At 39.1% G+C, this 10,428-nt stretch overlaps 1 protein-coding gene across 4 annotated transcripts in view; it reads left to right on the top strand.

Moving 5' to 3' along the window:
• The first annotated feature begins 512 nt into the window (after positions 1-512).
• The window catches only part of LOC126291997 (kinesin light chain), a 390,450-nt gene continuing 380,534 nt past the window's right edge, over positions 513-10,428 (top strand). For 3 of the 4 annotated variants that reach the window (XM_049985770.1, XM_049985778.1, XM_049985776.1), the window contains exons 1-2: positions 513-591; positions 897-976. In XM_049985770.1, coding sequence (XP_049841727.1) covers positions 936-976 — 41 coding nt within the window. In that variant the 5' untranslated portion in view covers positions 513-591; positions 897-935. Of the gene's footprint in view, positions 592-892; positions 977-10,428 lie in introns of those variants that run through there. The other variant, XM_049985772.1, reaches the window with a different exon arrangement.

Here is a 10,428-nt window from a genome sequence, read left to right as displayed (position 1 = left end):
TTAGTAACACCTGATGTGTTCTGTGTTGACAGTGGTGTGCATATTTAAAGGTTTGCATGTTGATGTTGCACTGGTGTATAGCACACTTCAGTGGTTCATCTAATATTTTGAAGTGATATATTGATGGAGTCTTAACGTCTTACTTCAGTAATCAAGATAAGTAATAGAACAGCAAACTAGTGGAAATAATACAAGTGACGAACTAGAAGTATGCTAATCATTCCTCCTGGAGAGATCATTTGCATCGCACGCCTTTTTTTTGTGACGCATCGCTTGCAATATTCTGGAATACAGACAAATTGTAGGTTAAGGTGTCAGTGGCACAGTCTTAAAAATAGCCTCTTCAAAAACCAAAAGTCTGATTGTCTTCACATGATGCAACCTTCTACAACTAAAAGCGACTATTCTTCTTGTTTTCTAATGTTACTGTCTCGTACAGACGTGTATTATAATTTTCTCGAGAGGTCGAGGGTAATTTAGCTATGACTATCGATTCTCTAAAGCGAGTTAAGCTTTTGTTTGTGTGACTGTCGACAGAGTGCAGCAGCAGACGTGCAGAAGTTTGTGCAAGTAGTGCCAGTGAACTGTCAGGTAAGTTGCATGGAACACATTTAGCGAAAATTGTTGCCATCTGTAAGCGTTTTGAGTGGCAATAGGTGAAATCTAGCTGTATTTACTTGCAAAAAAGCATCATCTTCATTCAAAAGTTGTTGAATAATTGTCTACATGAGTCAACTTTCTCGCCATTTTCTCATGACATCATGCGGCAAAATTTGTTGTGTAGTTCTTGACGTCTAATCAGTCTTCGGTATCTGAGTCAAAAAATAATAAAGACGGAATCAATTCGATGTGCTTGAGTAAATAAAGTCTTACTTAGCTTCTACTCTTTCTTTCAGGCCATACTTCGCTGAACTGATAAATGGACAGCAGTCCTTATGGTTTCATCTGAAGTAGTTATGGAAGATCGCGACAAGCAGTAAGTTTGCAACATTTTGAATACGTTAGTAAACTCATCTTGCTTATGAATTACTTGTTACCTTCGGCAAAAGGTTTAAACTACATATCATGGACAACGCTGTGACCAACACTTTCCCTTATTTGGTGTGTTGAGTTGTGCAGTAAGAAAATCGAAGTACAGATCTGTAGTTTTCGTGGTACTTACTGAACACGGATTTGTTCTTTCCAATCAGTTTTCGCGGCGATAAAAGTTTTGCGCAATGCAGTATATGCTATTGTTGTGCTTCTGTTGCTGTCAGTAAATGTACTAGTAAATGTCAATTTGTACCTTGACTGGCACCAATTCACCATTGTGTATTCCAACACTAGGTAGACGTTACACAGATGTATTTTTGGTGTCTGTTCCAGAGTCTGAATACGGAATATGTAATCATTTGCACAGAATGCTAGTAACTAAGCTTTCAAATTGGATCAAATAGTTTTCTACATACAAAGCGCACATATCACTGGAAACTAAGAGCGAAGATACTGAATGCAGAACAGTATACCACTTACTGAGAAATGCAGCAGAAGTAACATACTTAAATAAATTCCTGAATGGTGATGGATGGATTAATTAAGAGTTATGCACAACTTAATCAAGAGAAACTTGTGATGTGCGTATATTGAAGAAAGCTTTCGAATATGTTTGAAAAGATTAAGTTTTACATGAAGCTAGTACCCAATCTTCACTCACCTAATGGCAAAACATTGTTGTACCCTTATTAAATTCCTTTGTTCCTACCTCTTTGTGGCTATTGCTAGTGAATATTCTGGGAACAGCTAAGTGGCAATATTGACTAGATTTTGTGAAGCTACCAACAGTATCAGTGAGTTAAATTCATCTGAATAAAATTGTTACATTTTGTGAATATTACAAAAGTGGAGAATGCCGTGATTTACTGGAAATTTGTAAGCAAAGGACACTAATATTGTAATCTTGCTCATCTGAAGGGTGACAGTTATCAAATGATATTTGTAAATGTAAATTTCAGATGTTTTCAACTACACACACTTTTGCAATTGACTTTTTTATTTATAAGATGGGTGTGGCTCAACCTATTCAGCAGTGTTGCAGGCCTTTATGATGCTCCAATAATTTTCATTCAATTACTCCGTGTTGTGTTGAGCAATACAGAGTCAAGTGCTGAGGTGTATTGACTATACCTATAGTGGTGGAATAATTTTTTCTTTACTTCCTCTGTGTTTTGATTCCTTCCTGTGCTTAACATTGTGGACTGGAAATAGCACAAGAACACACAGGGTTTTATTGTGTTTCTGAATTAAAACATGTCAACAAAATCTGCGTAGCTTCTGATAAAGAGCTACAAATTTGATGTAGAGTTTTCTAAGTGTGCAAAAAATTGGTAGTGTTACCTTCCAGATTAAATGAAGTTTCTGATAGTGCATTGCAAACTCACAACTATCACCTTCCAACCTAATGTAGCTCTGGGGCTTCACCAAAACCTACAAACCAAAACCAATATACAGGCAAAAGAAATATTTTCCAACTGATGTCCACAACACCACTATCGTCATCACGATGAACCTGAAATATGAGAAACAGTTGCCCACAACTCTGTGTGCATTGAGTAATGTAGTCAGCAACTAAAGCAAAAATTTTGTTTACTCTTCTGGTTTTTCAAGAAGTATCATGAGACGATATGATTGTAGTAGTTGAAAACAGTAAATGCTGAAATATAACTTATCATAAGAAAATATTGTTCTGGTCCTGTAGTAGTGATAACAACTGCTGTAATAGTCATGGATTTTGTAAGATTGATGCATTCCTACACTTTTCTGCATTGGAGTGAAAGCGATTTGATTGAATGGTTAGCTCGTATCCACTGTAGCAGTAGATCTTTCTGTTTAAATGTAATTATTATTATTTTTTTGTAGACATACAAATTTCTCTTAAATTCTCTGGTAGAATAACAGGCAGTGATGCTGATTGCATGTCAGTGAAGTGAAGGGAACCTAAACATTCATTGTTGCCAGGTACTAATAGAAGTCATTCAGCATATATCACTCCTGGTGAATTATTTAGAACTGTGTGGCACTTCTAGTTCCAATGGTGTAAGATGGGTCTACATATCTCAATACAACTTCACTTAGTGAGCAGGACTCAAATGTATTAATACCATTAATAAATGTAATCATGCAGTAACACACCTAAAGAAGGTGTTCCCCTGAGCTGAGATTAATTTCTGGAGTAATTACCTCCAGTGCCGCCAATTATGCCTGTGGCATATTTTGGTGACTTCTGAAAACTGATACATTATTTTGGACTTCATATAAACTCCGGTGTACTATTGAAAGGTAAAACTATATTTACATTAGTAAATGAGATTACTTTGCTGTGTCATGTTTTAGTGTGCTACATATAGGTATATTACTCACTGTCCAGAATTGGTGGTGCGGACTACGCATGCTTACTGCTAATGTGCACAAACCAAGGTATGGCCAGCTTGGATCTTAGTTTGAGCTGCTTACTAGTTACATACAGATGAGCCTGTCGTGCATGAACAATCTACTCCCTCCCCCCTCCCTGGACAAATTGCAGGATGAATCCTTGGGGTAGGTACTGCTCATTAAATGCAATTTTTTCTTGTCTATGGGATACAAGGGTTTACATTTTTCATCTATATCCATTACCAAATTTCTCAAGTAACTTTCCAAGAATAGAGTAACGTGAAAATTACAGAAAATTAACACATATGTTCAACACAGGACATTTCTCAGTTACCTTAACACTTGGATGGGCCTTCCCTCGAACTAAAATGTGTAAATAAAAGAAAATGAAATGACTGAATGTGGATGGCAACAACAGAAAGAAACAGCATTCCCTCATCTATGTGCTCGCACAGACATAATCTGCAGTCTTCTATTTATAATCGTGAATACTGCAATGGTGGATGTACACTTCTACTTTGTTGTGTAAATTTGGATGTTGTTGAAGATACAAGGTTGCAGTTTCTTGAAAAAATTTTCTGGAGAATTGTACTAACCACCAATGAAAATAAAATTACTGTAATTACAAGTTGCAGTATTTTATAAGCAACAAATTATGGGTCCAGTAATAATCTAGCCACAAATTAAAAAAAAGTACTGTAAATAAACACAGTTCACACAGCCACAAACAGCACAATAATACTCTATACAGACAGGCACACAGTGACAGAACAACAGTGAAACAAAGAATACATGCCACCAAGAAAGGCGATTTAAGATTTTAGACAGTGACATACAAGCACAAACTCTCACACAAAACAACCTCGATTTTCAAAAGGGAAGGTGTAAACACATTATTTAAAACTGACAATGTAGTCCAAATAGACATTTCCAAAATAATGAGGCACAGGCATCTACCAGGAGGCAGGAATATACCAATTACTATGCAACACTTTTGATGTAAGGTATGTAGGACAGACCAACAGAACATTGGACACTCGAAAGAATCTGTCGGAGCACTGAAATATCAGACCAGTCGATCAACTTTTGCAGAACATTTATGAGGAATGAATCACAAGCTTTCTACAAGAGGGAAGACATGGAAATAGAGTAAATAAATCAACTGCTAACCTGACAAGAAAATAACCACATATATTAAACAATGGCACAAAAGAACTCCTGCAAAATGAACAAGTAAATATGACTAACCACTCGCTGTTTACACTAATTGACTACGCAATAGACAACATGCCAAAAGATGAACACAAATCCTATTAGTCTCCTGAGTATGTAATTAAAAAAAGCTAGCAACACAGAAAGTAGCAGTCAAATTGTCATGTTACAAAAACACAGTGACTACATGAAAAATTGGAGGCTTTCAACAGGTGTTCCACATGAGGGAAACTTGGTTTTCAGATAATGAATCAGACTCAGATCTGTAAGTACCTCTGTTTTATTATTAAAAAGAACTTGAATGAACTGTTTTAAATCTACAGTCAATATGTGAAAAAAAAATCGTTTAATGTTCTAGGACACACACTGAAGACGCCTTGTTAAAAACGTATCTGGGTACATAAATGAAATTAAAAAAAAATTGTCCAGCATGCAAAAAGCTGTGGTAAAACCTCTGCCTCCCTGCCCGTCGGATTTCTGTGATCGCCCAGACGAGCTTCACCCATCGTCTTTGCGACTTGCTTCACGGAGGATAAGGCTGTAAGCAGCGCGGTGATTCATTTGCAGGCAGCTGTTAGAGTCATCACTTACACCGGGTCTCACGCCATCACTGTTGGTATACTCATTTCTGAGTTCGTGAGGCTAAGTGCTGTGATACGTTGTGTCCCCCACCCCTGTTTTCAGCTCGCTACAGAGAGCTTGATGTTAATATGGAAACTGGTGTCGAGCTATTGATGCATTTCGGAAGGCTTTAATAGATGATTTCGGTACAAATACTCGACGAGGGGTAATTTTTCAGTGCGAAAATTTTCTTAACGATGGCCGACTTGCTGAAGCTTTCATTGCACAAGTCTACATTTTGGCTGTTCAGGAAACATTACACCTGAAACATGACATCGATAATCTGTAAATGCCTGCCACGTAATAGTTCCTTAAGCCGAGGAAAAAGTCAGTAAATGCCATGTCTCTTGAAAATAGTGGGGAGGGGAACGTTTGATAGTCCATGGAAGCAGCATATGTGACGGTGCACAATGAGCTGGGGCATTACTGTGGAGCGAAAATACTCCCTATGACATCCTCCAGTATCCTTGTCAGAAGATTTCGCGATTGTGATGGTTTGCTCCATATGAAAATAACCTGTGAATATCACGACATGGCTCTCTCTCTCTCTCTCTCTCTCTCTCTCTCTCTCTCTCTCTCGCACGCACGCACGCATCTATGCATCACCTTGCCTGATGATGGTTGGGGTCTGTACCCCTTTTTGACGGTGAGAATCTCCAATGTGACTCAAAAAGAAATTACAGATGTAGGTTGTTTAACAAACTGTGAAAGGGCGCGCAGACACTCAACATGAGCATCATGCTTTGTCCTAGAAATATCGAAACGATAGTCCATATCGTTCCAGGTTCTTGTTTGTCTCGACAACTTCAACAATTCGATTTCTCAGACCTCGAAGAGTAGCTAGCGTACATGGTACATACACTCTGTCGTCTGTGGAAACCCACAGGGAAAAAATCGCAAGGTGTGTTGTCTGGTTACTTGGAAAGTCAAAAACAATTATCATTGTTTTGCTGCCCACCTCTTTCCATTCAACGTTGTGGGAAAGTGTTAAAATAATGCCGAACCTCAAGGTGAAAGTGAGAGAGGGCGCCGCCAAGCATAAAAATGAAATCATTGGAATATTTGCGAAGAAGAAACAGTTCTGCAACGTATGGCGCTCCTATCGCATTTTCCTCCGCGAAAAAGAAAGGTCCGTGAACCTTGTGAACAGAAAGGGCACAAAAACATTCAGATTTTGGTGGTCTTTCGTGTTCGACGAATCGAATGCCAGTCGTACTCTGCTTGTACAGATGCGGTTTCTTGCCGGATAGACGGCGGAATGCACGTTGCACTTGAACAAATGAAGTCGCTTCGCGCGCAAATTCCAACATACAAAATGAATTCTCGTGTGGTGTAGCTCCCATGTTGCTACAAACGAACAACAACGCAACTGTGTCAAAATACCTTGAACCCTCATCTATCCAATGACGTGCAATGTTTCTAACTTTTCTAGTTTGTCTCTAATAAAAAACTGAAATCTGTTCTTTCATTTTGAAACTTCGTGTACATTTTCCCGCTGTTTACTTTGCTCCTCTGTCTCAAGGTCGAAATGATAGACGCAACACTCGTCCATTCTAATCAGATGACGAGTCATAATCAGGAATGCCCTCATTTCTGCTGCTGCTTCGGTTTGGTCGTTTTTTTTTTTTTTTATGGTCGCGAAACCCAGCGGACCGCAAATTTTTTTATGCTCAAAACGTAGTCCGAGGTGTTGAGCAGGGATATGAGACTGATTTTCACTTTTTCCGCTGTCGTTTCGACCGTGAGACGCCCGTCTTCGAGCACCACTTGCGATTCCCTAATACACCACGCAGGAAGCCTCCGGGGCCGCCAGACCACAATATCATATGATCGTGTATTATTGCAGTAAACTTCCATCAACTCTGTGTGGATTGTTGCAGCACGGATGCCCTTCAGATGTAGAAGACAAACTCAATGGGACTCGGGGCAAGTAAGGCTACCAACCTGCTTCCCCGATACTTTAAATATGATGCTGGCAACAATCAGAGCAAAATGCCACGGACCTGCCAAACTGCTGAGGTGATCGGTACCTAGGCCTAGTATATTTTCAGATTAATTAAGGTGACCAGTGACCATATTTTTGGAAGCACAACCTGGGACCAACATGGGTGCTCATACAGGAGGGCATGGGGTGGAGGGCATATCGCCCCCCCCCCCCCCCCCCTCTCCCGCATGATTTCAGGGAGAGGAAGAAATTTGCTGCAGTCACATGAATTTAGTTCATGAAATTTATTTAAAAAAGAATGTGAGAGAAAAGCAAACTGTCATATGGGCGTCCTTGGAGACCAGTTTTGTACAGTAACTACTCACTACTCAGAATAAAACAGTGTTCTATAATTGCTATACTTGATTAAAGTTTATACTAGAATAAGTAACAGGCATCAAATGAGAATATAACAGATGTAATATAAAACATAAGACACATTCACAGTTACTGTTCTGTAATGATGCACCAAAATATTAAAAGATTATAAAACATTTGGTTAGATAACTATATACAACTTTTAAACATTGAGCTCCCCATGTCCCCATATTCCTGTGATGAATGAATTTTATTTAACAAATGTTTGCTTTCCTTTAATTCTAAAAAATTGCAAAATATCGAATTAACTGTGTTTAAGATCAATTTTAACTGACAGAATTGGTTTCAGTGTCTCTATTTTCATTTCTTTTCTCTCAGATATCCATATCTTAATCATCAAATAAAAGACAAGTTCAACTGCTGCATTTGTACCTGGAAGAGACAACGTAGATTCCACAATCCTTGAAATATTCTCATAAGGAATTTGTTACGATGTGAAGTGCTGAAACATCTGTACCTAACACATACCAGTGTAAGTTTTTTGTATGTTCGATTTGTCTATTTTCTGAGGGATGATACTCTGCTGCATATTAAGACACTCTTGAAATAATTGTCATTGATGTTATAGTTTGGCAATACGTTTATGAGAGATTCGTGGCACATTTGGACCTCAGCCCATGTAGGTGCTTCATTTAAAAGAACCCATTTGAAGTCCGAAAATGCATTAAGATGAAACGTCCACTGCTCAATGTATTGTGCACTGCTATCATTAAATTCACAGATGGTTTCAGTGAGCTTAATAACAGTTTATTCCTCCTCAAATTCAAACTGCTTAAAGCTCTTCGTATAACGTGTGGCACGAATATGGTTTTTCATTTTTCTGTCATATTCACTTTTAAATCATGAAGTGCTCCTTCAACATCTGCAAATGTAACATGCTGGCCTTCTATGTTCGAATCAGCTGCATGAAAAATTGTTGCTTGATTATGTAAAAACATAAGGACTTCATGGCAAGGGTTTTCAAAAAATTTCCCAAGTATTGTTGAGCATTTTTCTTCACTCAAAAAATATTATTTTAGTGGTCCACGGAGCTGTAAAACTCTTCTAATGGCTGGCATCAACGCGAATCATCTGGTACTGCAGTAATTGTTTGTACTCTTCATCAAAAAATGTATAAAATTCTTTTAGGCTTTGTACACACAGAGAATATATGTTGAAGTAATAATAAATGTTGTGAATGGCACACTACAGATCTACTGGTAAACAATCTGGAGCCGTCTTTACAGCATTATGCGCTATGTGCGCTGCACATCCTATACCTATGGTGTCACGACCAATTTAATTTGTGGAAAATATTCTTTGTCCCTTATCATTCAAATTATATTTTGTAAAGGTATCACATAGAAAGTTTCCAACAATGTCTGCAGTTTCACCAGACTGCTCTTTAAACTGGAGAATTTTCACACACATGCCTTCAAGAGGCAAGAAATATCGAAGAAGCTAGCATAAAACTGTTTTACTTACAATTTAGCTGGTGAAATTTGAACTACTGTACAAAGTTTTATGGAACATAGCTAGGAACCATTCTCTTTAAACCAGCTGTCAAATAAAAAAAGTGCATAAAAACCGGATACTTGCCTCTCTTGAAGTTCGGAACTGAAAACGCAGTGACATTTGGGCATTGCGAAGCTGGTTGCAATCTGTGTGTGCTACAATACTCACGTGAACAAAACAATCACGAAAGGGCTACCGCTTTGGAAATCCAGCTCAGTATTACCAAGCTCAGCGCAAGTATTATTGAGGTCTGGAATTTGACTGGTCGTGTGAACGCATTCTATAATGTGGTATGTTAGAGTTGGAATATGGTATGGAAACAAGGAGCAAATCACTTTTACAGTGCTAAAAATGTGAGAAGTCTCATGACCAAGAATTAGATTTGATTTGTAAAAACCGGAACATTTAGGCGTCCCGGCTGAACCTGGTCGGTAAAGGGGGACAGGACCCCAAAAACCTGAACTGTCCCGGCCAAATTGGGACGTGTGGTCACTTTAGATTAATATAAAAAAAAAGCAATGTCATAGTGAATCCTCCATTGACCTTCCTAAAGTGGTAAATGCGACTACCACTGCATAGTCCTTAGGCCTATGCTCTTTCGTGTTAAAAGCATGTCAAAAGACTACTTGAAAAACAATCTGAGCGATGTATGCTCTAATATGAAACGAAAACATAAACAGTGAACACTAACGCCGTGTGGGCCGTTCATGAACCTCTGTCAGCATCTGAATGGCGAATATTGTCAAACCGTCTGTTCTAGGCCACACACGCTGCGTGCAAATTGACGCTACTGAGAATATTTGCGGTGCATCGACACTAATCGTTAATATATCAAGTATTGACAGTACCTCAATATGCGCCGTAGACGGTCAATATGTTGACGGTTTGATGGTACAGCGTGTATCAAAAAGATTCATCCGGAATGAAATTTTCACTCTACAACGGAGCGTGCGCTGGTATGAAACTTCCTGGCAGATTAAAACTGTGTGCCGGACCGAGATTCGAACTCGGGACCTTTGCCTTTCGCGGGCAAGTGCTCTGGCACAACTCACACCCCGTCCTCACAGCTTCAATTCCGCCAGTACCTCATCTTCTACCTTCCAAACTTCACAGAAGGTCTCCTACCAACCTTGCAGAACTAGCACTCCTGGAAGGCAGGATATTGCGGAGACAGGGCTTAGTCACAGCCTGGGGATGTTTCCAGAAACATGTCTCCTCAATATCCTTCCTTCCAGGAGTGCTAGTTCTGCTAGGTTCGCCGGAGACCTCAGTTGGTAGAGCACTTGCCCCCAAAAGGCAAAGGTCCCGAGTTCGAGTCTTGGTCCTGCACA

The sequence above is a fragment of the Schistocerca gregaria genome, chromosome 9, assembly GCF_023897955.1.
Source record: "Schistocerca gregaria isolate iqSchGreg1 chromosome 9, iqSchGreg1.2, whole genome shotgun sequence".
In the NCBI taxonomy this organism is placed as follows: domain Eukaryota; kingdom Metazoa; phylum Arthropoda; class Insecta; order Orthoptera; family Acrididae; genus Schistocerca; species Schistocerca gregaria.
The sequence above is the reverse complement of the archived record's forward strand: the minus strand, read 5'-3'. Positions and strand labels throughout refer to the sequence as shown.